The sequence below is a fragment of the Ovis aries genome, chromosome 1 (assembly GCF_016772045.2).
Source record: "Ovis aries strain OAR_USU_Benz2616 breed Rambouillet chromosome 1, ARS-UI_Ramb_v3.0, whole genome shotgun sequence".
Lineage (NCBI taxonomy): Eukaryota > Metazoa > Chordata > Mammalia > Artiodactyla > Bovidae > Ovis > Ovis aries.
This window is the reverse complement of record NC_056054.1, coordinates 145,820,177-145,848,150: the sequence shown is the minus strand read 5'-3', so window position 1 is coordinate 145,848,150 and position 27,974 is coordinate 145,820,177. Positions and strand designations below refer to the sequence as shown.

The 27,974-nt window shown below is 35.9% G+C and overlaps 1 protein-coding gene across 45 annotated transcripts in view; it reads right to left on the bottom strand.

Annotated features, from left to right (window-relative positions):
- Positions 1-27,974, bottom strand: part of ROBO2 (roundabout guidance receptor 2) — a 669,055-nt gene that overhangs the window by 67,332 nt on the left and 573,749 nt on the right. For all 45 annotated transcript variants that reach the window (XM_060416312.1, XM_042230259.1, XM_042230263.1 and 42 more), the window contains 4 exons: positions 27,668-27,789; positions 19,615-19,846; positions 16,293-16,417; positions 11,978-12,149 (listed from right to left, as the gene is read on the bottom strand). In XM_060416312.1, the coding sequence (XP_060272295.1) occupies positions 11,978-12,149; positions 16,293-16,417; positions 19,615-19,846; positions 27,668-27,789 (651 nt within the window). The remainder of the gene's footprint in view (positions 1-11,977; positions 12,150-16,292; positions 16,418-19,614; positions 19,847-27,667; positions 27,790-27,974) is intronic.

Below are 27,974 nucleotides of genomic sequence, written 5' to 3'. Positions count from 1 at the left end.
CGTGAAGAGTCAGACACGACTGAGCGACTCCACTTTCACTTTTCACTTTCATGCATCAGAGAAGGAAGTGGCAACCCACTCCATTGTTCTTGCCTGGAAAATCCCAGGGACAGGGGGAGCCTGGTAGGCTGCCATCTATGGGGTCGCACAGAGTCAGACACGACTGAAGTGACTTAGCAGCAAGACTCATGGAATTCTAACGTTACTAATGAGTAAAGAGTTAGGTGCTTATTTAATAGATGAATGAATTCAGAAACTGGAAACTAAGTGAATTCTCATATTACTATATCATTAGTGAGCAAAAAAATAATTAAAAAATAAATTTTAAGCAAAATATAAATGGCAAATTTCAGCCTATCATATCAAAGGAACATGTAATTCTCTTGCTTCAGTTATCCTGGCACTATAACATACCGGAAACAGCAAGGTCTTTGAAGTTCCACATTTGAGTACCATCTCTGTCACTTCCTAGCTAGGAAAGCAGTGGGTTTATGCAGGGCACGTAATCTTCTAGAATCCCTGTTTCTGTTAGCTGGTGACAGTAGTGTCTATTTCATATATTTGGGAGGATCAATCCAGATGATCAATGTAAGGAGTGGACTTCCCTGGTGGCTCAGCAGTAAAGAATCTGCCTGCAATGTGGGAGACAAAGGAGATGAGGAAGATCCCCTGGAGGAGGGCATGTCAACCCACTCCAGCAGGTTGCCTGGAGAATCCCATGGACAGAGGAGCCAGGCGGGCTACAGTCCATGAGGTTACAAAGAGATGGACAGGACTGAACGACTAAGACTTTACTTTTACTTTACTCCTACTGAGTGGGTCTTAAGTAACTCAGCTTTACCTGGGCCATAACTTGAGTCACAAATTCGAGTGTTCCTATGAACCTCTCTACATGTGCATGTGTGTGCCCAGGCATGCTTGCATTGCTGGCAGATTCTTTACCATCTGAGTCACCAAGGAAGCCCCAGGTAGGAATATAAGTTGTACATTATCTAGATGTGAGAGCCCTTCAAACCATAGGTGACTTGTTTACCAAGGTTTCACCTTTCTTCCAGAGGAGAAAATTAGCCTGTATATCCTATCCTCCCTTGTAGCTGAGTGCAACAAAGTGACTGAATATTGGACAATTGTACACAGGCAGATGCATGGTATCTCTGGACCAATCCATGTACCACTGTGACAGTACTTCATACTCTTTTTCCTAAGGTGTTGGATAGAACAAGGGATCAGTTGTGGGATGCTGATCCTATGAGAGACGGTACACCATTGACTGGAAGGATCCACGTTTCATGAAAAACTCTATGGAGTAGAAACCCCATCCTCCATTCTGCAAACCCATATTAGGCTGACTATGAATGAGAAAGAAATTTTTACTTTGTTAAGCCAATCAGAATGCCCAATTGTTTGTTATTTGTTGTTCAGTTGCTAGGTCGTGTCTGACTCTTTGTGACCCTGTGGACTGCAGCACGTGAGGCTCCTCTGTCCTTCACTTTCTCCCAAAGTTTGCTTACATTCATGTTCATTGAGTCAGTGATGCTATCTAACCATCCCATGCTCTGCTGCTCACTTCTTTTGCGTTCCATCTTGCCCAGCATCAGGGTCTTTTCCAAAGACTCAGCTCTTCCCATCAGGTGTCCAATGTATTGGAAACTCACGTTCAGCAACAGTCTTCCAATGCATATTCAGGGTTGATTTCCTTTAGGATTGGCTGGTTTGATCTCCTTGCTGTCCAAGGGACTCTCAAGCATTTTTTCCTGCACCACAATTCAAAAGTATCAATTCTTTGGCACTCAGCTTTCTTCATGGTCCAGCTCACACATCTGTACATGACTAGTGGAAAAACCATAGCTTTGACTATATGAAATTTTACTGGCAAAGTGATGTCTCAGTTTTTTAATTTGCTGTCTAGGTTTGTCTTAGCTTTCCTTCCAAGGAGAAAGCATCCTTGAATTTCATGGCTGCAGTCATCATCTGCAGTGATTTTGGAGCCCCCCCAAAATAAAACTTGTCACTGCTTTGACTTTTCTCCCTTCTATTTCCCATGAAGTGATGGGTCCGGATCACTTGATCTTCATTTATTGAATGTTCAGTTTCAAGCCAGGTTTTTCACTCCCTCCTATCACCCTCATAAAGAGTCTCTTTATTTTCTCTTCAATTTCTGCCATTAGTGTGGTATTATCTGGATATCTGAGGTTGTTGACATTTTTCCTGACAATCTTGATTCCAGTTTGTGATTAATCCATCTTGGCATTTTGCATGATATACTCTGGATATAATTTAAATAAGCAGGGTGACAATAGACAGCCTTGTCATATTCCTTTCCCAATTTTGAACCAGTCAGTTGTTCCATGTCTTGTTCTAACTGTTGCTTCTTGACCTGTACACAGCTTTCTCAGGAAACAGGTAAGGTGATCTGATATTCTCATATCTTAGAGAATTTTCCAAAGTTTGTTGTGATCCATACATCAAAGGCTTCAGTTCAGTCAATGAAGCAGAAGTAGATGTTTCTTTGGAATTCCCTTGCTTTTTTCTGTGATCCAAGAGATGTTGGCAATTTGATCTCTGATTCCTCTGTCTTTTCTAAACCCAGCTTATACATCTGGAGTTCTCTGTTCACATACTGTTGAAGCCTAGTTTGAAGAATTTAAAGCATGCACTTACTAGCATGAGAAATGAACGCAACTGTACAGCAGTTTGAACATTCTTTGGCATCGCCCATCTTTGGGATTGGAATGAAAACTGACCTTTCTGATCCCAAGCCAGTACTGAGTTTTCCAAATTTGCTGACATATTGAGTGCAACATGTTAACAGCATAATCTTTTAGCATTTTAAGTAGTTCAACTGGAATTCCATCACCTCCACTAGCTTGTTCATAGTAATGCTTCCTAAGACCCAGTTGACTTCACACTCCAGGATGTCTGGCTCTAGGTGAGTGACCACATCATCATTGTTATCCAGAGTATTAAGATTTTTTTGGTATAGTTTTTCTGTGTATTCTTGTGAACTTTTCTTAATCTGTTCTGCTTCTGTTGGGTCTTTATTGTTTGTGTCCTTCATCATGCCCATCCTTCAATGTAATGTTCCATTGATATGTCCAATTTTTATATAGCCCAGTATTTCATTTCTGAAGTTTCTTTTGTTTTAATTTTCAGATTTAAAAATCATCTTTACCTGTGTAGTAAAATCTGGTTCATTTTCCTAATCTATTTGCTTTGAATCATTATACATATAAACATAGTCTAAAACGTATTTTAAATGAGCTCATATTCATATATGTTGACTGTGCTAAACACTATCTATAACTAAAAAGAAACCACCTCAGAGCACAATCAGAAAAGAAAATTTGTCCTTCATTTGTGTAAAAGAGTCATAAAACATCATATTGAATATAGTGGAATATTTATGTTGCCCAAGGTGTATTAGTGTTTCTTGTACAGCTAGTACTTCTGAAACAATGTTGTCAGTTGAACTAATTAGAGCACAGATATGGGATGTGTGTGACCTGTGACAGTGTGTTGCTCTTTCTGACAAAAAAAATTTAATGAAATATAATGTCTTCCTCCCATTGGAGAGTAATGAAGAACCAAACTAATTTGTTGGACTAAAAATTAATTAGACACATCAGATTCGACTGTACCTATTACTGTGAAAGTTTGCAGCTGTTCCACATATTATTACCAACTACGTAAGGTAAGCGTGAAATGGCCAAATGATTATAGAAACAAGCTGTATTATTAAGCAAGAATATTGAGACTTTTAAGTCAATGTAAGTTTACTATATGACATGGCTGTTTGATGCTTATATATGTAAATATATTTGGTTGCTTTTTTGTGTGTGCAGTTGCAAACAGAATTATGGATATTTTGATGTAAAAGTCACTTTAACAGTGGAAATGGCAGACAGAAGAACAATATTACTGTTAAGCCTGGGTGAGGCTGCTTATTATATTTATATAATACTTTAATTAAAAGTCCTTTTAATGTACCTTTCTGGAATAAAAGCTAAGCTGACAAGGAATAGATGAAACAGTACATTTTCTGGCATAAGACAAATCTAAAATTATCGGCCATAAATTACATCAAATGCCAATACATGATTTAATTAAAGCAAAGGGGAAATGAGGAAGAGCTTGAGTCACTTCAAGTGCTGTTTCCAGTACTGAGTAGACAATAGGGAAAGCATAAATTGAAAGAGAAGAGGAGATTAGCCATCACTAAATCACTTTTCAACTAAGGAATAACAGTTGTGTAGATAAGGTTATCAGACAAGATGTTAAGGTAGATAGATATGTGGGAGTAATTAAAGAAACAATTAAACAGTACAACAGTAGATATTAAAAAGAAATAAATCTTTCGAGGTCAAATAGCCTTTTTCAAATTGAATTGTGCATGTGTGTGTCTGTGTTGTTTGTGTTTTTCATTTATTTCAAGTGGTGCAATTCTATTTTCTATAATTAGATCTTGGATAAGGTATATTTTATCCATATAAAGAGGAGATAGAAATATTACTTATAATTTTATTTTTATTTCATATAAAAATCTAAAAAGTTGTATGATATATAAACAAATTACAAGGTACTCATTATCCACTTGATCACTCAATCTTTTTAAAACAATACAAGAGTATTTATTTATTAGCAAAGGTAATAGAAAAAAAAAACCATGAAAGGGAAATATAGATGTTTGATAATCCTATTGGCCTTTGATTTAGAAAAATTACATTCAGTCAAACTTTTTATATATATATGCTAGAGGAGCAGTGAAAAATATGCTTTGCTTACTTATCAAGGAGCTGTCATAGAAAACTACACCTTTTGAAGTATGTTAGTTGCTCAGTTGTGTCTGACTCTTTGTGACCTCATGGACTGTAGCCCATGAGGCTCCTCTGTCCCTGGGATTCTCAAGGCAAGAATACTGGAGTGGGTTGCCATTATTTTCTTCAGGGGAATCTTTCCAAGCCAGAGGTTGAACCCGGGTCTTTTGCATTTCAGGCAGATTCTTTACTGTCTGAGCCACCAGGCAAGCCTTTCAAATATGTTTCATAGTTTTTAAGTGAAAACTTACTGCTTTATTTCTTAATAATATATTCTAAATATTATTTATAAAACATGTAGAAATAAGAACGCATATCTATATCTAAATCTGTTAAATCCTTTGGGTGTACCTGTATTTCCTTCTTATTCCAATTTACTTTAGAAGATCTCAGAAGGGCCAAGATTATAGGCTTCCCTTAGGTTAAGAAATTAATTCTGTCTGTATGACTAATTAAGAAAGGGAATACAATTTAAAGAAAAGTTAATACTATGACTTTTTAAATGCTTTTAATATATAAAAGAAAGAACACTTGGAGAATCTAAGAATTTTTAACATCATGACGGAATATTTCATGCACATGTGCTCAGTTGTGTCCAACTCTGTGCAACCCCATGGACTGTAGCCTGCAGGCTCCACTGTCCATGGGATTTTACACGCAAGATGCTGGAGTGTGATGCCATTTCCTCCTCTAGGGAATCTTTCCTACCATGGGATTGAAACCACATTTCCTGCGTCTCCTGCATTGGCAGGTGGGTTCTTTCTCACTGAGCCACCTGGGAAGCATATGACTTAATGTTAAATCTCTTCATTTACAATAAATGGCTTTGTAATAAGAAACAATTTCCCAGATTTTGATAGTATGCTCTATATGCATCATTTCTGAAAATAAACAGAAAAGCATGCGAATGGCACATTTGCTTGTCTCAAACTCTGGACAAGTATTTTTAAAATATATAAACTCTAAGGAGAATATTTAACAAGCTAAAGACAATGACAAATAAAATCAGGGTGAACTATAGGGATTTGCCTTTTGAAAGAATAAAACAGTCAGGAAAAAAAAATGCCTTCATGAAGCTTTCTAGCCCCTTAGAGAGCTCAATCCATGCAGTGCTAGGGAGCTAGAACCCAAGCTGAAAATCACAATTTTATTTGTAGGAGATGTCAGAGGGCAGCATTCACAGCAGCCGGTGTGACTGAAAATTAAGGGAGAGATCATGTGAAAAGGCAAAATGGTTGTTTGAGGAGGCCTTACAAATAGCTAAGAAAACAAGAGAAGAGAAAGGCAAAGGAGAAAAGGAAAGATAAACCCACTTGAATGGAGAGTTCCAAAGAATAGCAAGGAGAGATAAGAAAGCCTTCCTCAGTGATCAGTGCAAAGAAATAGAGGAAAACAACAGAATGGGAAAGACAAGAGATCTCTTCAAGGAAATTAGAGATACCAAGGGAACATTCCATGCAAAGATGGGCTCAATAAAGGACACAAATGATATGGACCTAACAGAAGCAGACAATATCAAGAGGTGGCAAGAACACACAGAAGAACTGTGCAAAAAAGATCTTCATGACCCAGATAATCACGAGGGTGTGATCACTCACCTAGAGCCAGACATCCTGGAATGTGATGTCAAGTGGGCCTTAGGAAGTATTACTATGAACAAAGCTGTGGAGGTGATGGAATTCCAGTTGAGTTATTTCAGTCCTAAAAGATGATGCTGTGAAAGTGCTGCACTAAATAATGCCAGCAAATTTGGAAAACTCAGCAGTGGTCACAGGACTGGAAAAGGTCAGTTTTCATTCCACTTGCAAAGAAAGGTAATACCAAAGAAAGCTCAGACTACCACACAATTGCTCTCATCTCATGTGCTAGCAAAGTAATGCTCAAAATTCTCCAAGCCAGACTTCAACAGTATATGAACTGTGAAGCTCCAGAGATCAAATTAGCAACATCTGCTGGATCATCGAAAAAGCAAGAGAGCTCCAGGAAAACATCTATTTCTCCTTTATTGACTATGCCAAAGCCTTTGACTGTGTGGATCACAATAAACTGTGGAAAATTCAAGAGATAAGATGGGAATACCAGACCACCTGACCTGCCTCCTAAGAAATCTGAATGCAGGTCAGAAAGCAACAGTTAGAACTGGACATGGAACAACAGATTGGTTCCAAACTGGGAAAGGAGTATGTCAAGGCTGTATATTGTCACCCTGCTTGTTTAACTTATATGCAGAGTAAGTACATCATGAGATATGCTGGAATGGATGAAGCACATGCTGAAATCAATATTGCTGGGAATAATATCAATAACCTCATTTACACAGATAATACCACCCTCATGGCAGAAAGTGAAGAACTAAAGAGCCTCTTGATGAAAATAAGAGAGGAGAGAGACAAAGTTGGCCTAAAGCTCAACATTCAAAAAACTAAGATCATGCATCTGGTTCCATCACCTCATGGCAAATAGACTGGGAAACAACAGAAACAGTGTCAGACTTTACTTTCTTGGGCTCCAAAATCACTTCAGATGGTGACTGCAGTCATGAAATTAAAAGGTGCCTGCTCCTTGGAAGAAAAGTTATGACCAACCTAGATAGCATATTAAACAGCAGAGATGTTACTTAACCAACAAAGGTCCATCTAGTCAAAGCTATGGCTTTTCCAGTAGTTGTGTTGGATGTGAGAGTTGGACTATAAAGCTGAGCGCCGAAGAATTGATGTGTTTGAAATGTGGTGTTGGAGAAGACTCTTGAGACTCCCTTGGACAGCAAGGAGATCCAACCAGTCCACCCTAAAGGAAATCAGTCTTGAATATGCATTGGAAGGACTGATGCTGAAGCTGAAATTCCAATACTCTGGCCACCTGATGCAAAGAGCTGACTCATTTGAAAAGACCCTGATGCTGGGAAAGATTGAAGGCGGGAGGAGAAGGGGACGACAGAGGATGAGATGGTTGGATGGCATCACCGACTCAATGGACATGAGTTTCGGTAAACTCCAGGAGTTGGTGATGGACAGAGAGGCCTTGAGTGTTGCAGTCCATGGGGCTGCAAAGAGTGGGACATGACTGAGCAACTGAACTGCACTGAATTGTTGTTTTAAGTGTTGTGTTAGTTTCTGCTGTACAATGAAGTGAATCTGTCATATGTGTACATATATCCCCTCCCTCTTTGACCTTCTTCCCACCCCACCCTCCCATCCCACCCTTCTGATTTACCACAAAGCATCAAGCTAGGTTCCCTGAGCTATACAGCAGATTGATACATCCACTACGGAGAATAATATAAAGGTTCTTGAAACACTGAAAATAGAACTACCGCATGATCCAGCAATCCCACTACTGGACATATATCCTGAGAAATCCATAGTAAAAAGGATCATGCACTCCAATGTTCATTGTAGCACTGACTATTAACAATAGTCAGCATACGGAAGCAACCTAAATGTCTATCAATAGATGGATGGATAAAGAAGATACGATACAAATATAAATAGAATATTACTCAACCATTAAAATGAATGAAACTGGGTCATTTGTAGAGATTTGGATGGACCTAGATCTGTAATACAGAGTGAAGAAAGTCAGAATTTCTATTGGTTTTTATTACAAGTATAGAAGTAAAAAGTAAACCAATAGCAAACAAGCTTGAAAGGGAGGAAATGAAATTATATTTTCTAAGATATAATATAGGCCAGTCCTAGAGCAACCATTGTAAAAGTAAGGATATTTAACAGTTCAATAGTGAGTATAAAATATTCTACAGAAAGTTATCTTATACATCCTAAAGAAATTAGCAAATTTGGAAAAGTAAGAACAAATTCAATTAAAAAAAAAAAGAGGAAGAGGGCAGCTCTAAGCTACAAAACATTGATGATCACATCAAAGGTAATAAATACTCCAATTAAAAGCAAGAGATTTTCATATTGGATGAAAAATAAAGCTGAACAATGTGTAATTTAAATAATAGAAATGTACATTAAATACAGAGATATAGGAGTTTAAAGGAGAGAAAAAAATTTAAAAAACACAAAGACTTATAAAGCTGAAATGGCAACCCACTCCAGTGTTCTTGCCTGGAGAATCCCAGGGGCGTTGGACCCTGGTGGGCTGCCGTCTATGGGGTTGCACAGAGTTGGACACGACTAAAACGACTTAGCAGCAGCAGCAGTAACATCAGAAACAGTAAGTTCCAAGACAAAAAAATATCATGGACTGCAGCCTACCAGGCAAGAGTACTGGAGTGGGTTGCCATTGCTCTCTGTAGCAGCAGCAGGAAATAACGTGGGGCATTTCATAATGAAAAAGCATAAGTTAACTAAGAAAAAAATACTAATACGTAATTAGTTAAAACAGAGTAGCAAAATACATGAAATAAAAACTTACAAACAAAATGGAGAAAAATACAAATCTATAATTATACTGAATTTTCAGGCTTTCTTATTTATTAAAAACAAATAAACAGAAAATAACTAAGGACCTGAATAATACTACAAACTGATTTGACTGATATTTTTAGAACATTCCATTCCAAATTGGAAAAATAATAATGAACCTAGTTTTTAAATGTACAAGGAACATTAACTAAGGTGAAATTCTGGGCTATAAAATAAAATATTTAAAAAGCTAAGTTCATGCAAAATATACTTTCTGATATCAGTGAAATTAAATTAGAAATCAACAAAAAGCTATATGGAAAATAGTAAAACATTTGGAAATTTACTAACACATTTCCAAATAACTTGTGCAAAAATCAAAAGTCTTTACAGAAACTGAAAAATGTTTTCAACTTTATGAAAAATGGAAACACAACACACCAAATTTATAAAATTTATCTGAATAAGTGTTCAGAGGAAAATTTAAAACTTTAAATATTCACAATAAAGCCCCAAATTACTGATTTATTCTCAATCATTTCTATCTTAAGAAGCAACATTAATGTAAACAGAAGAAAGAATATCAGAAATTGCTTAATTAGAAAATAAATAAAACTAACAAAGCCAAAACTTTGTATGTTGAATGTACTAATGAAATTGATAGATCCTTATCAAGATTCAAATTTGAGAGAGGGTGAAAAGAGAGAGAGGGTAGGTGGGCAATGAAAAAGGAAAATAGAGAGAGCATCAATTCACAGTATTTAAGAACAAAAAAGAAGTCATTCCTGCTCATTCTTCAAACATTACAGTTAAAGGTAATACAAAAATAAGGAGATATTGCAAATAAACATTTTTATATAACAAAATAGTTGAAAAATGAAATTTTATAAATCCACTAATAACAGTATAAAAAAACATTAAATACTCCAGAAAAATTTTAACAAAACATATGTTAAGGTCATACACTGAAAACTACAAGATATTGTTGAGGAAAATAAAGATATATGATAGAGAGGTATATCATGTTCTCAGAGAGAAACAAAGACTATTAAAATAGTTAACCTTTTCAATTTGGTGTATAGATTCACTGCATTTTCAATCGCAATTCCAATATAATTTTGTAGAAACTGACATGCTGATTTTGAAAAGTATATGGAAACGCAAAAGGTCTGAAACAGTGAAAACAATTTTGGAGAAGAAAATGATGCAGTATTCACATTATTTGACTCTAAGACTTTCTATAAGCTATTCGTAATCAAGACAGAGTGGCTTGGCTTATGAAGATATATAAAGAAATGAAACGACATAGAGAATCCAGAATGGATGCACACATAGATAGCTAACTGAGGAAAGGAAAGCTTTTTCAGTGAAATATGCCTAGGTATTTTAATTTTACATATGGAAGCAGATAAACCTCAACCCTCAAACCACACGCAATTTCTTTAAGACAAATTATAGACCTAAGCATACAATCTAAAACCGTAAAGCTTCTGGAAAAAGATATTTGCTCTCTAGATGTAGGACATAGTTTCTTAGGAAGCACTAAACATGAAATACAATTTTAATAAATTACACATCACATGCACTTAAAACTGTTGCTCATTCAAAAGATGACATTAAGAAAAGGAATAAGAAAGCCATAGATTGGGAGAAAATATCTGCGAAAAAAATCTATGACAGCAAACTTATATCAAAAATGAACAAATAACTTATCTTAATCAGTAACGAAAGACAAAGGGCACCATTTCTAAAAAGCAAAGACTTGGAAATTTTACAAAAGAAAACACGTGAATGGTCAATAAGAACACATTAAGTTGCCCAACATCATTAGTCATCACAGAAAACTAAAGTTAAAATGACAGTGAGGGGACTCTTAAACTCACTGCAGTGACTATAATGACAGATGGCATTATCAAATGTCAGTTAGGATGTAGAAAAAGTTGGAGTCATATTCCTTTTGAGTGAAAGTACAAAAGTATACAGTATGAAGAAATATTTAAGTTTCTTATAAACTCAAGTGCTTTTACCCAGAAATTCTACTTCTAGGTCATTCTCCACAAAAAATAAAAACATATATCCTCCTAAAAACTTACACATTCTCTCAAGAGAAAAACAGAGAAACAAAATATGATACGTTCACACAATTGAATACTGCTCAGAAACAAAACGTATGAATTGCATAAAACATATATGTGAGAACCTCAAAAATACTACATTTAGTGAAGGAAGTCAGACACAAAATACTATATTCTGTACAATTCCATTTATATATATTTCAAGAAAAGTCAAACATAATGCATGGTGATAGGGAGCGATTTTCTATAATGATGATAGTAGACTGAACAGGGATTTCTTCTTTGGGATAGTTTATTTGGATTACAAAGTTTCTTTTGGCCTGTTTCTGTTTAATTTTTCACATTTCTCTGGCTATGAGAAAGCATATAAATGTGAAACATAACACCATTCTTCAATAACTGCCTCATTTCCTACTATATTTCAAAGGCATCAAAATTACAAATGAAACTATTGATTAAAAGTAATTTTCAAACCAACTTGCAGCATTTACAATCTTAATCATTATTATTTTAAGGAGTTTGTGGATACCCTAAGAGCATGAACAATTGCTAAACTTTTTTGTTAGAAACTCGAGTCATAACTATTTGCCTATATGATGTGTGTATCAGATTACTCATTATTTACCAAATACGCACTGTTGGGATGTAGATTCAAAAAAACGCACCTCGTTACCAAGTGAATGATTCTAAAGCGCAGATTATATCGATTGGTACTCACCAATTATTATTGGCTGTGGCTCACTTTTTACTCCAACTCCAGCACTGGTACTAGCTGCAACCTCTACCCGGTACTGAATACCTGGGAATAATCCCCCAATGATTACAGACCGAATGGCTGCATCCACAGTTTTGTTGATGTGGAATCGTGTTTCATTCCCCAGACACCAGATCTGTAGAAATGTAAAGTGAATATCAAAAGAATATAAAATTATCTTTTCTGGTAATTAGTTCATTATAATTGATTGCATTTTTTAATAGTAACCAGTCTATTTTCTAGGCTTATTTGTAAATGACATTTTTGAATGCCTAATTTAGTCTGTTTTTGGAGAAGGCGATGGCACCCCACTCCAGTACTCTTGCCTGGAAAATCCCATGGATGGAGGAGCCTGGTGGGCTGCAGTCTATGGGGTCGTGAAGAGTCGGACACGACTGAGCGACTTCACTTTCACTTTTCACTTCCATGCATTGGAGAAGGAAATGGCAGCCCACTCCAGTATTCTTGCCTGGAGAATCCCAGGGACGGCAGAGCCTGGTAGGCTGCTGTCTATGGGGTCGCGCAGAGTTGGACACGACTGAAGCGACTTAGCAGCAGCAGCAGCATACACATATATTTATGTATATCTGTGTGTGTGCATGTCTGCACATATGTGTGTGTATTAAAGGAAAAATAAAAGAAACTACAACATTGCAGAATTCCTTTGTATTTTACAAGGAACACTGAATACTTGGGACTTCTTTAGTGGTCCACAGGTTGAGTCCATGTTACTACTGGGGAGCCAGGGGCATGGGTTTGATCCTAGTCAGAGAACTAAAATCCAGTATGTTATTCAGAGTGGCCAAAAAATCCCAAAACCCTACACACTGAATGCTCACAGAACAATGATTCAATTTCAACACCTCTGCAAAGTCTGGAGAGTGGTCCTTGGTTGCAAAAAGTATTTAGGTATGGATTAAAACACATAAATTCTTCTGGTTAATTCATTTATCAAGATTTACTATGCATATAATCTATTAAAATATGGTGATTATGAGTTGTAGTATCCAAAGTATATAGGTGCATATCTAAGTAATTTATATTTCATTTAAGAAAATATTAACTTACACAGAAGTAGTTAACAAGATTAACTGACTAAAGTTATAGGTATTGACTGAGATAAAATTAAAGCCAATATTTACATTGACAGTAATAAATCTTAATATTGATCAAAACATATCTACACACACATACACATGCATGAGAATGAATGGAGTGGTGGGAAGTCTTACACACTGCTGTGAGGGACGCTAAGCTTGCACTTCCAATAAGAATTAAATTTAAAGTCATATTTTCTTTTGGGATGTGAAAATCTGCTTGTAAAATGTGTTGTAAAACATTCTGTATACACTTATTTCTATTATATAGAATTAATAATCTGCATGGGGAGACACAAGGAGGAAAATCCATGATTTGTTTCTGAAATAGGTAAATTAATGATTCTTTTTCTTTAAATTAACATAATGACTTTGAATTTCAGACTTCTTTTAGTCTATGAAGCCTAAGTTACTAATGGAGGAATATTTAACTCTTACCAAAATATACACATTTGTACCAACACAGGACAAACTCATATGAGTGAGAAAATCTACAATTTATGAAAAATTATCATGTTATGAAAAAAATAAATATTTAAATAAGTGGAAGCTGAAGATATTTAGTCCTTGATGATACAAAAGTAAAATCCTAAACTAATTAAAGCACAGACACACACACCAAGGTAGATAATTCTTTGCTTTTAAAACAATGTGTCTTAGTTCAGTTTAGTTGCTGAGTCGTGTCTGACTCTTTGCAACCCCATGAACTGCACCACGCCAGGCCTCCCTGTCCATCACCAACTCCCGGAGTTTACCCAAACTCATGTCCATTGAGTCCCTGATGCCATCCAACTATCTCATCCTCTGTCGTCCCCTCCCTCCCATCTTCAATCTCTCCCAACATCAGGGTCTTTTCAAATGAGTCAGCTCTTTGCATGAGGTGGCCAAAGTACTGGCGTTTCAGATCCAACATCAGTCCTTCCAGTGAACACCCAGGACTGATTTCCTTTAGGATGGACTGGTTGGATCTCCTTGCAGTCCAAGGGACTCTCAAGAGTCTTCTCCAACACCACAGTTCAAAAGCATCAATTCTTTGGCGCTCAGCTTTCTTTACAATCCAACTCTCACATCCATACATGACTACTGGAAAACCATAGTCTTGACTAGACGGACCTTTGTTGACAAAGTAATGTCCCTGCTTTTAAACTGCTGTCTAAGTCGGTCATAACTTTCCTTCCAAGGAATAAGTCTTTTAATTTCATGGCTGCAATCACCATCTGCAGTGATTTTGGAGCCCCCAAAAATAAAGTCAGCCACTGTTTCCCCATCTATTTGCCATGAAGTGATGGGACCGGATGCCACGGTCTTAGTTTTCTGAATGTTGAGCTTTAAGCCAACTTTTTCACTCTCCTCTTCTGCCATAAGGGTGGTGTCATATGCATATCTGAGGTTATTAATATTTCTCCCAGCAATCTTGATTCCAGTTTGTGCTTCATCCAGTATGAATGTATCTTAATGCTTATAAAATTTCAGAATTCATGTAATTATGCTATTATAAAAAGCACTTACTCTTATATTCTTAGACACATTTCTTTATAAAGTGATGGGAATGATTTTAAAATAAATTCTTATGCAAATTTAGTCCATTTGCTTCAGTAACTTAACCATTAACTTAGGAAAACTGTACTTTAACAGTTTTTTTTTCCTAGAAGTAATAATGTTTTGAATAAAATTATTCAGCTTAATTTCACATACCCACTATGCATTTCTGGGGTGAGGTGGGGTGTCTAGTTTTCTTTTCTAATAGATCTACTTAGTATATTATTGTCAGAATTCTACAAATATTTATTAATGGCAAAAAAACCATAATTTTGAATTTTTACAACGTTTAATGATATGTTTTACTCTCCCATGTGGTCTAATCATATCACAATTAATCAGATCATTTCTCAAAGTTAGACAACTTGTGTTTCTCAAATGATGTCTCTCAAATGATGGTGAAGAAACAATGGATATATTCTGTTTCTAAATAGCAACAAATTCATCTGTTGAAAAATAAAACCTTTCTAAAATTTGTTTTTTCAATGGCTCCCTTTTCTCAGGGCTTCCCTGGTGGCTTAGTTGTAAAGAATCCACCTGCCAATGCAGGAGATGTGGGTTCAATCCCTGGACTGGGAATCCCTGGTGGCTGAGATGGTAAAGAATCCCCCTGCAATATGGGAGACCTGGGTTCAATCCCTGGGTTGGGAAGATCGCTTAGAGGAGGGCGTGGCAGCCCACTCCAGTATTCTTGCCTGGAGAATCCCATGGACAGAGAAGCCTGGAGGGGTCCATGGGGTCACAAAGAGTCAGACATGACTGAGAGACTAAGTGTACGGCTCTTATCAAGAACTTGGTAAAAGAATTTGGAGTGGGAGATGGTACTTCCTATCTCTATCCCAACACTGCAGCTGCTACTGCTAAGTCCCTTCAGTCGTGTCCGACTCTGTGTGATCCTATAGATGGCAGCCTACCAGACTCCGCCATCCCTGTTATTCTCCAGGCAACACTATAAACCCACAAAGCATCCTTTTTTATGAGGAAACATTTTAAAAATAGCTGCCTAAGGTTTGTGGTCTTCCCTGGTAGCTCAGTGGCAAGAATCCACCTGCAAAAGCCTGCCAATGCTTGTTAATGCAGGCGATAAGACTTCAATCCCTGGGTTGGGAAGATCCTCTGGAGAAAGAACTGGTAACCCACTCTGGTATTCTTGCCTGTAGAATCTCATGAACAGAGTACCTGGCTGGCTACAGTCTATGGGATTGCAAAGATTCAGAGGAATACCACTTAGTAACTAAACAACATAATCCCATTACACAGAAATCTAACAAAAATAAAGATAGTTTCTAGGATAGGGCTTCACTATCTATCTATATAAATTTATATATATAATATATATATAATAACCACTGTACTATTTATATATATAAATTTATATATATATAAATAAATAAAAAATATATATATAATATAACCACTGCACTATTATGGTTTACTTGTCCAAATAAGTTTGTGTTATTTGTGAGCTTGGATTTAGGTTCTATGAATTCTGTGCATTTGCTTCTATACGAGTCACACAAACATATATTTCTTTACACTCAAACTCAGTAAGAGGGCCACCAGAAATACTCCCCATCCACATGACCTTGAGACTTCTTTGGGAAGTTTTATCTGTGAACCTTCCTTCTTCATCCAGGCCTTACCTTGTATTCCTGGATAATTCCATTCTGATGATCTGGAGGAGGAGGATCCCAGGAAACACTAATACTTGTGCTATTGTGGCTTCCAACAGTCAGCACAGTGACAGATTGTGGAGGCGCACTTGGGGCTGCAGAAGAAGTCATTAGAATAAAGACAAATTGTAAGTCTTAATGTGCATTAATGCTGCTTACAGAATATGAATATAAAGACAAAATGCAAGAGGGTCTTGTTTCTAGTAGTTCTGAATGAACAGTGAGTGTTTTAAAAAAATCCTTTAAATATAATGGAGAGATTTAAAGCAAATAAAACAGCTACAGTGATATGTCCTCAACAATAAATTTAACACCTAACATTCGAATTTGTGTCTCCTATATGCCTAGAACTAAGGTAAGAGTAAGATTTAATTTGCACAATAAAAATAACATTCTCACAAAAAAAATTCACAGGAACTAAAAAAACAACCCAGCTTAGTCTTACAGATAAGGAAAAGGAAGGCTATTATAATAAACTTATCTAAGTTAAACAGTGAGGGAGAACTTGAACCAGATATGTCTGATTTTAGAACGTTGACTCTTTTGACTCTAATAAGCTCCTTTTTTGTAAAACAAGCAAACAAGCAAAACAACAACAACAAAAATACTGCTATCAAAAGTATTCTGAGAGGATGCATTCCAAAATTTCACCAGCCATTATTTCTGAGTAGTAGTATTACTGACTTTTTGTTTTCTTTTGGTTTGTGTTTTATACATAAAAACAGAAACATAGATATAAATTTCACCAACACAGAGAAAAGACAGTTTTCATAATGAGAAATATAACTGATTGCTGTAAACTTATTCATAATTTAAGATTTGAAACTTATTTTACATTGATGGGCAAGGAACTTGGAAGATATTAATGAAAACAGTTCATGTTGGATCAAATGTGAAATGGACAGATTTTAATCTCCTACAATTCTCTTCCTTTATGGTTTTTCCCATAACTAATTATAATTATACAAAGAAAAGATGAATATGAAATAATTCTTGATTTTGGACAGTAGTAGTATCTCCCATCCAGTGTATTTGAGAGCTAAGTCATACTAATTTTCCTGGAAAACATCAATTCTCAGTATAACTGAGTTTAAGCCAACAGGTGGAAAAGCAAATCAAAGTACTAACCCTTGAAGCAAAAGTCATATAATTTTGAGGTATGAAAGAATTTTTACATATAAGATTAATGTTTTCATAACTACATAATTTAGTTATTTGAAAATGTGTACACTTCAATCATAAAAGATATTTAAAAGCTTACCAATAAAGTTTCCCATGTTTGATAAATTATCACAACACATTTCACTGAAGTATGGTGCATGTAGAAAACACACAGAGACACGTTACCACAATACTGCTCTTTATTACTCCTCTATGTGATAATGCTGGTCTGAAATGTGGCACAATGACATAAATCCAACTGTTTGCCTAGTGGTTCTGTAGTCATTAGGTAGACTTTATTGAAAAGTAACACTTTGGAGAACTGGTTTCTCATTTCCCTTACTGCTGGCGTGGCGAGAACACGGTGCCTATTTCCTGACAGGTCAATTATTACACAGATGTGAAAGAAGCCACTCATCGTTCCCAGACATAGCCCAGCTGAGCCCCATTTGTTCCCTTCAGAAGCCACAGAAAGAGGAGATGAACGTAAATCTAACTGTGACAAATGTCTGTTCTGGAGAAAAAGTCTAACTGCAGTGAAACTGATTTTTGGAAGTGTGCTTCAAACACAGCAATCTGCATGAAATTTACCCACCCCACTCATTACTTTATACATTTTCCACATAAAGGAAAATTTAATGGAAGACAAAGATCCTATTATTAATTTTTAGTAATTTTTTCTTTATAAATCCTAAAGGTCAATTAATGATGCCTTTAAAAATATGCACTTCTGCCCATGTCAGTATATCACACTGTAAACCAATGTGAAGATAACCTTTCTCTGTATCGCTAATTATAAGATATATATAATTTAAAGGCTCTTTGGTTGGAGATGTACATCTATATGCTAGCATGAACAATCTACACATATTTTCTTAAGGCTGCTTTTATACTGATTCACATAAAATATGTTTAGAAAAAAAGCTTTTTACATAAAAATTAGCAGAGAAGCAGAAAAGGTGGGGATTTATTATACTTTGGATATGACTTTTTGTACTTTGATGATACCATCCATTGCCAACTTCTAGTTTAGGAAAGGGGAAGCTAGAAAATGGACTAGTTGAGACTATATTAATTTTATGTCCATCGCAGATTGATTTTAAACCATCTGCAACAAGAAAAGTTACCAAGGGGAAATGCAGAGGGGACATCATTAAGAAGAATGCTATTGCAAACATTCAAATGGCCTTCCGGATTAGAAATTATGAATCCGACTGGCACAGCTCATAGGGAAGGAGGCTTATAAAAGGCAATGTCATGCTTTACTACACCAACAACAGAGGAGAGACAAAGAACAGCCTGTATACTTGAGTTTCCATTAGCCTGTCCTTTAATGAAGCCAAATGAGCTAAAGCCATGTGTGAAAACAAAAAGGGAAAGTATTACAATCAAATTCCAGTGTATAGACAAACAAGAGTTGAAGCTAATGTTTCCTTAATAAAAATTCAAACTACTTGAATGTCAGTTTGTAACCAAACAGGACCCTATGGTGCCTTCCTGGGACCTGTCTTCCCCCTTATCCTCTGCTTGAGTCCCCCTCTCTGAAGTACCAATAACAGTATTTGATGCATATTTCCTGAGTTGTTTTACAGATGTGGAAAAGCCCCCACAAAATGGAAGATGTTAACTGCTTGAGGACCATGAGCACACAGCCCCAGGACTACTGGAATCTAAGGACTGTTATTATTAACCCCTGTGATTCCACCCTATTACCTCACCATCAGCCAATAAGAGAACTGTGAATGAGCTGATCACAGACCCTTCGACTTCCCACCACTCATATCTGGCTTTATGCTTTGCTGAAACCTTTTGAGGAGGTCAGGGCTTTTTAAGGCATAAGCCACCTATCTCCTTGCACGGCCCTGCAATAAACCTTTCTCTGCTCTGAACTCCAACATTTTGGTATGTTTGGCCTCACTGTGCATCAGGCACACAAACCTGCACTAAAATTTTTGAGTTGTTAGATTCTATGAACTTCTCAGAATAAAAGAAGAACAAAGACACTTCTCAGGTTCACTTTCAGAATTCTCTATTGGTACTCTTCTAAAGAAAATGATAAAACTAGAGTTTCAACAGAAGTTGATCTCATTATGGTTTAAGGTTGGTTCATGCTAGAAATCTGAATACTGACCTTCTTCAGTAGTACGAACGGTTTTAGATTCACTATCCATTCCTTGGAACTCATTGAAATATGGTCGAACTTTAATTTCGTAAGTCACCCCCTTTTTCAGATTGACTAAGACAGCACTTCTCTCAGTCGGGACTTTGGCATCTAAATTCTGCCATGTTGTTGTAGCCTGCAGGCCTGAAGTCTGACGGTACATCACTCGGTAGCCTTGAATAAACTGGGGTTGGCGATCAACCTGCAAGACAAAGCAAAAAGCTTTTGAAACCAAATAGAAGTGTCCAAGCAATGCCATGTCTTTCTAATTTATCACCCTGCTTCCAATATCCTCTTTCAGTTTTGAGTTCACATGATTCCAAGTTGTTACTTCCAAAATGAAGAGCGGAACTGCATTATTCCATTTAAAATATTTCATGGTAGGTAAGTTACTCAATTAATTCAAATTCTTTGGATTAGCACAAAGTCCTGCCAATATTTCTAGCTTTGTCATCTATCTGTTTGTCCTTCTACTGTATTCAACAATTCCCGTTTTCATGGTTTTATACGTAGTGTGCAATTTGTCAGTAATCTCTATTATCGCCTCTTGTTCATTCACTAATACCTTTACTCACTCAATCATTTTCTGAGTTCCTATTAAGAGGTGCCAGTTATTCTGTTAAACTCTGAGGATAAAAATGGAGAATGAAAGGAGAGTCAGTCCCTGGCCTCCTGGTGCATAGAGTTCGGGTAGAAGGTAGAAATTATCTCATGATCACTCAAACAATGGGCAAATTACATTCATAACAAACAAATATGATGTTTGTTATGATGTTATGAATGAGATGCACTAGCAGATAAGAAAGCCTAGAGTGGAGAGGAAGTTGATGGATCAGGGAGACAGTTTCCCAGAAGAAGAACAAGTGTTGAGATCTGCATGGAAAGAAAGATTTACACAGAGGAAGAAAAGTAGGAACAGCATCTGTAAAATTCCTGTGGCTGGAGGAAGCATATAAAAGAGACTCAGAGTGGTGGAGCTGAGCTCCTGTTTTAAAAGCATATGGAAAATTTATAGTGATTAACAAATATTAAATAAAAGAGATTTATTAAGTTAACAACTTCAAGGTCCTCCAACAGTCCCACTGTTAGCACAGTTTAACAGCTTTCTTGATTCTTTCATTCATTTGAGGAATGGAGGATAAAGAGCTATTTTTAATAAAAATCTGAAAATTTGAACCTGAAAACTAATATCAAAAATCAAAAAAGCAAGTTCCTGTTTTACATTTATTGAATACTTTTTATTGGAGTTATATCACTGTTTCATTTTAGGGAGAAAAGGACTTTTAGCTTTTTCAACATTTGAATGTCCTGCTAATTTTTAGAAATGCTTGACTTAAATATAACTATTACAGCAACTTTTTCAATTAAAATTCCATATACTATAGTTTAATAGCCATATTCTAAGAAGTCTTTAGCTTGACATATTTCATTGTCAAAATGTAAAATTCAATGGAGATGAGATGGAGTAACCCTACTTTAGGAAGGCTGAGAAAAGAGAGAAAATAAAGAAGGTGATGATGGAAATTGCTATTTCAGTTTTTACAAAAAAGTCTGTGTCCAACTGTTAACACATAATAACACAAATGATACTCTTTCATGAAATAGTTTCTGGCATTTCTTTATTAGTTGCAGCATTTTAAAATATTTTTAAGTGAAGACAGAAAATGTACAAATATAGAACCTCAATCAAAATACAGCAAGACAAAGGGTTATGTCTTTGGTATGTAAAATGTCCATGCTAGAAAAATCTGTAAAGTTGGATTTGCGTGAGCATGCGTGTTTCTGCTACTGCTAAGTTGCTTCAGTCTAAGTATAGCTAATTCTGGTTTCACAGATGAGTCTCAACAAGTATGAATTCCTTCACCCACATGACAGCTTTCTAACTCTTAAAGATTTGTGGAATTAGTACTATACTTGTATGAGGCTATGTCAAAGAAAAGTAAGCTCAGTTCTGATACCAAAGCTCACGATCTTTGAATCCTCATCCATGCTACCAGTTTGTGTTCATACCAAAGTACATATTTATCAAAAAGCAGAAGTTCTCTTGACATTATAAAACAAGGAAACTAAAATGCAGAAAGCTAAATTTCTGAGAGACAAAGAGAGATGCCTTTCATCATAACTGTCAATGTTCAAAAAAAAAATCCCTGAGGCATATGTTAAAACAACATTAAGCTTGCATTTTATAAACTTCTCTGCATTCACTTTAAGGGAATTTATATACTGAAAGAAAGACATAACTCACAATAATAGCTTGTTAATACTGAAAGAAGCAAGCTGTGTTTTTAAGAAGAACATTAAGCAGCTGTTTCTAGATGAAGGGAGTCTGTAAATCAGGGTAAATTGGTTTTATCCATGTTTGGTTTTCATTAATTAAGTGTTTTAGGATTTTATGAAGCTAATGTTTACTGCACAACATTGCTTTGCTCACTTCAGTGTATACTGCCTTCACTGTTGTAATGGCCTACTTAATAGCTAAATACTTTAGCTTGATTTTGTGTGGGTGCTATACACACATGCTCTATATTCTTTTCACAAGGAAAGTTTGTTGTTACAGGTGAATGCAAAAACGAAAATGCTGCACATCACCTGTTTAAAAACAGGTGAGATTTTAATGAATACATGTTCTACACCACTGGTTTTGGTGAACCTTTTGACAAGTGATCACTTTCAAGTTAAACCATATGCTTGTCACTAGTTTTATTAACATTCTAATTAAAAGAAGGAAGATTTTCTTTTAGAGTCTATTATAATTGCAATGGGATTGCTAGGTGGCTCAGTGGTAAACAATCTGCCTGCAATTCAGGAGATGCAGGAGAATGAGGGTTTGATCCCCGGGTCAGGAAGATCCCCTGGAGGAGGAAATGGCAACTCACTCCAGTATTCTCACTCTGTCTATGGAAAAATCCCACGGACAGAGGAGCCTGGTGGGCCACAGAACGTGGGCTTGCAAAGAGTGAGACGTGACTGAGCACTCACACACACACAAACCATCTCCATAATCAGAGTTTGGCCACAAAACCATGGGTTTACTACATTTTAAAAAAATCGGTAATTTCTGAAATCTGAATAAAAGAGTATTGTCTTGGGAACATGTGAAGAGAGTCTCGATATTCAGGTCATAAGATCTCAATTGAGTGATGGTTTAGCTTTTTAAACGTTTAGAGTCTCAGTTTACTTAATTTCAAGTTTTAGAGCTGCACAAGGATAGAGCATTGTTATGTAAGGGATATACTAAAAAAGGGAGTCCATTCATGGCCCTCAAATCTGCACATTCATTAAAAGATTAAACGCAGATACTTAATATCTATCATTTCAATTTTTAAAATTCCATTTATACTGAAAATTCAGAGTGAATTTCCTTTGGTGGGTTTAGCCTGCTGAGTAACAGATCTGGGTTTAACTGAGTTCTGAGATTTTAGTTCGCCAAAGCACTTTTTCAACTCCAGTAGCAGTGACATTTAAGGGGCAAGAGACCTGTAATTCTTGTCCTTGAATAACAACAAAACACTCACACACACAAACTAGAATAATGACTTTAAAGTAAGAGATGTATTGCTACTTTCTTTGTGAAACAGTCGTTTTCATCATTTTTACCCACCCTCATTATAAGAGCAGTCATTTTAGAAAGTAGCCCTTTGTTAAATTTTGTTGGTTTGAGATTAGACATGTGGGGCAGGCAGATAGTTTTTCCTGTCCAAATGTCCTGTGTGTTTGGTAACAGAATCCTGCCAACTATTGACAAACTACATCAGCTGACCCCTAATTGAAATACATGGGCTGGGGAATATAATTCTTTCCTCAGACATCAACATGCCTGAAACCTAAGTACCAACAATGTGATAATTCACAGCATATATACATTTAGCAAGTTGAAAATATGCCATGAAATATTTGGTTATAATTTCTTTGGCCACAGATCCGCTCTCCAGTCTAACTTTATTTCACTAAATTTACTTCTCAAATACATACTTACCTTATGTGTAAATACAAATTCATTGAGAATTTGTGATATAGTCAAACTCTTTCTTTCTTAAAATAAAAAAATTAAAATGTATGAAGACAACTGATTTGATCATTCAATGGACAGTTACTGAAACAGAATTTCATAATAAATGTTCTGCTCTGAGAAAAACAGAAGTGAAAACTTGAACTTTGGACTCACAAAACTCAAGCTCATGAGGGAGAGATATGTAGACTAGTAATAACACATTTCTTGGGATATAAAGATGAATATGACAAGGTCCCTCTCCTGGAAGAACCCAGACTACTGACCTGCAATTTTGAGCTACATTGATTGATTCTTTTAAACTCTGTGACTTTTAAAGTGATTAACTTCAAAAACATAATGACTTTGAGTCTTTACCCAAATAATTCCCATATTTAGATGCAGCTTAAAAAAGCAACCCTTTATAACTCAGAATAAAGCAGAGAAGATTTTTGTCAGGGGAGAATGAGGAAAAATCTGGTGTTAAAAATACAAGCATTTCCTTGGCTTTACTACTGAAGAGTTTTGTATTGAGCCAAAGCTACAGAAAGATGGAAGAGGCATGGCAGATAATACCCTTTCTGTGCCACTGGAAAAATGATGAGGTCATTATGTTCCTTCATGGGAGCAGAAAAATAGAAACCATTGTATGCCAAAAACAAAATAAGTCAATGTGAAATTATATGAAAAATAAAATTAGAAACAATGCAACCTTAAATAATCATAGCTACTCTTAAAACATAAATTTAGTTTTACTTTTTGTTAAAGCACTACCCAGTTTTGTACTCTCAGACCAAACATTTGACTAGTCTAACTTAAGGAGCAACAACATGCCCCGTCCAAGGTCATATGTTGAAATTCCACTATTAAAAGGTATTTCTTCCAACTAAATATTTGTCTACAGTTTCAGGTGAAAAACAAAGAGCAGGTTTACTTTAAGGAAGCTCTAATCCCATTTTTACCTACACATAGATGTAGGATCCTGGAAACATTGTTCAACCTGTCTCCGTTGGTTTCCTTTTACAATCTACTGTTGTTATTCTTTTTAGTTGCTAGGTCATGTCTGACTCTTTGCAACTCCGTGGACTGTAGCTCGCCAGGCTCCTTCTGTCCATGGGATTTTCCAGGCAAGAATAGAGGAGTGGGTTGCCATTTCCTTCTCCAGGGGATCTGCCCAACCCAGGGATCAAAGCTCCATCTCCTGCATTGGCAGGTGGATTCTTTACCACTGAGTCACCAGGGTCACCCCTTAAAAATAGAGTTGGACTGCTGCTACTGCTGCTAAGTCACTTCAGTCGTGTCCGACTCTGTGTGACCCCATAGATGGCAGCCCACCAGGTTCCAACGCCCCTGGGATTCTCCAGGCAAGAACACTGGAGTGGGTTGCCATTTCCTTCTCCAATGCATGAAAGTGAAAAGTGAAAGTGAAATCACTCAGTCATGTCCGACTCTTAGTAACCCCATGGTCTGCAGCCTAGCAGGCTCCTCCATCCACAGGATTTTTCAGGCAAGAGTACTGGAGTGGGGTGCCATTGCCTTCTCTGAGAATTGGACTAAAGAGCCTTAAATGTTAATTCAGTTTCTTCTGTTCTAATATAATAATGCCTCCATATTTCCCCATACAGATGTAGAAAAGTGATAATGCTGTTTCTGACTCCTGAAGACAGAGTTAATTACTTCTTCTTTGATGGAAGCCTCTGTTTATTAAATGTGTGTGTGTGTGTGTGTGTGTGTGTGTGTGTGTATATATATATATGTATATAAATCAGTTATGGCTTTTCCCTGTATACCATCGTTAAGAAGTTCTGTGTTTTTCTCAAGTAGATTTGTGTTTTCCAACACAAATAGAGTGTTAGATAGTGTTTTCCAACATTTACTCCAAAACTGGTCCTCAAAAAATGCTTACTGAACTGTGTTTACTCAATGGATTTATTACTAAGAAGACCCTGGGATAATTCTCTTCATTGTATTTTATAATTCAAACATTATTGATTAAGAACTGATGAAAAATAACCAGCTTCCCACTCTCAGCTTCTTTCATTGAGGAAATTGATGGAAATAGGTGAAATGGTATTAACCTAAAGAAATCTGCATTCTAAGCAGGTAGTATCCTTTTTTTAAAAGTTACTATTCTACTACCACTAAAACAATACCACCACCAACAAAAACAATACCAGAGACATAACTATAAATATTTTATAATTAATATAATTCTTTCTTATCAATTATAATTGATATAATTCTAATATTATAATTAAAACAAAAATTTTCTAAATATCCCTAGGTCAAATGACCATTACTTACACAACATACAAGATCTATAAACAAACAGGGGGCTATAAAAAGCTGGGCTCATTTATCATCCTTATGGAATTTTAGAGGCTATAATAAAGAGATCTTGAGCATGAATGAAAAGTTGACATTAAGTGCATCAGGCAGAAGAATGCACATTATCTGTTTCTTCACAAAACACAGACACACAGACACAAATACATATACAAAGGTTAATAATCTCTAATATGAATAATATGGATATTTTTATTCTAGCCATTGTTTTCATTGCAGTGACTACCATGTGATGAAAACATTTTTCATTCTGAAATAATAGTGGATAGGTTGATATTCAATAGTTAGTTCATGGAATTATTTTATTATATAAAATTATAGTAAAGAATATTAAATATCAATCTATTTCTTAAGACCCATTACTTTTCACTATAAAGTAATTATTAATTAATTATAAATTAATTAATTACTATGTGATTAAAATTATATACTTTTTTGGTACTGCTGGATAATATTCAGCTACAAGAATATAAAGATAATTGATTTAAATTTAGAAGAAAAGTTCAAAATTAAAATTTTTTGTGCTTCAAGTAACATCATTAAGAAAGTAAAAACCATCACACAGACTGGGAGAAAATATTTACAAATCATACATCTGATAAAGCATCTGCACACAACATGTACAGAACTCTTATGAAACTATACTAAGAAGACAACTCAGTTTAAAAATGGGCAAAGAATTTGAACGGACATTTTGCTAAAGAAGATATACAAATGCTCAATATGCACACGAAAGATTCAAAACAGTCATTAAAGAAATGTAAATTAAAATCACAGTAATATACCCTGCATACTCACTAGAATGGCTATAATCAAAAAGCCAGGATAACAAGGGTGGTTGAAGATGTGAGAGAAACTAGAATCTTCAAATATTGCTGCAGGAGCATAAAATTGTGTAACCTCTCTGAAAAATGTTTTGGTAATTCACCCAAACATTAAGAGTTTAATTCCTAAGTATACATCAAGAGAAATTAAAATATATGTCGATGTGGACGCAAGTGTTCATGACGCCATTATTCATAATGGCCAAAAGTAGAAAGAACTCAGGACAAATTAGCTGATAAATGGCTAAACAGATGTATAAGATACATCTATACAATGAAATTCTACTCTGTAATAAAGAGAAACAAAGTACTGATGCATACTACAACTTGGATGAACCTCAAAAGCACCATGCTGAGTGAAAAAAGCCAGACACAAAAGGTCACATATTGCATGATTTCATTCACATGAAAGCAAGAGGCGCATTCACACAGAGCAGATTAGTGGTTGCAAAGGGCTAAAGTCAGGGGAATGAAGGAGTGGCTGGCTGCTCAAGAGCCCAGGGCTTTACTTTGGGATGAGGAAATACTCTAAAACCAGATTCTGGTGGTGATTGCATAACTCCGCAAAGATACCAAAAAACACTGAGTTGTATACTTTAAAGTTGTATACTTTAACATCTCAATAAGGAGATGTATTGGCACATGTGAAAATTCAGGAGACAAAACATATTATTTATATTGCAATGTATTTTTATTCTGTTTATATTTTTGCCTATTGAATTTTTTTTTTCTTTTTTGGCTTTGATTTACCTTGACTTTAAATGGTGAGGGTTTTGATTTTTGGTTTGTTTGCTTTTTTCTTTTCTGGTTTGTCTTCTCAACGGCGTAAAAGAGACTACTATTAGGATAGCCTTTAAAAACTTACCGTCCATGTGACTTGAACAGTGGTGGGAGTCAAAACAACCGGAGTATGAAGACGGACGAGGACGTCTCCGAGTTCTTTCTGGACTTGCCTGTGGTCCACTCCTTGAGCTGGTGGGCTGATATCTATAGGGATAAACAGTACCAATCCTTAAAAATTCACAGTGCAATTCCAGTACATATTATACAAGCCAATATCATGCCATTAGAAATAATCATGGGAGAAAATGAAAAATCCTTTGTGACAAACAACATTAAAGAATATTTAATATACATACTACTACTTTAGGATATAAAGTGAGATTTATCTT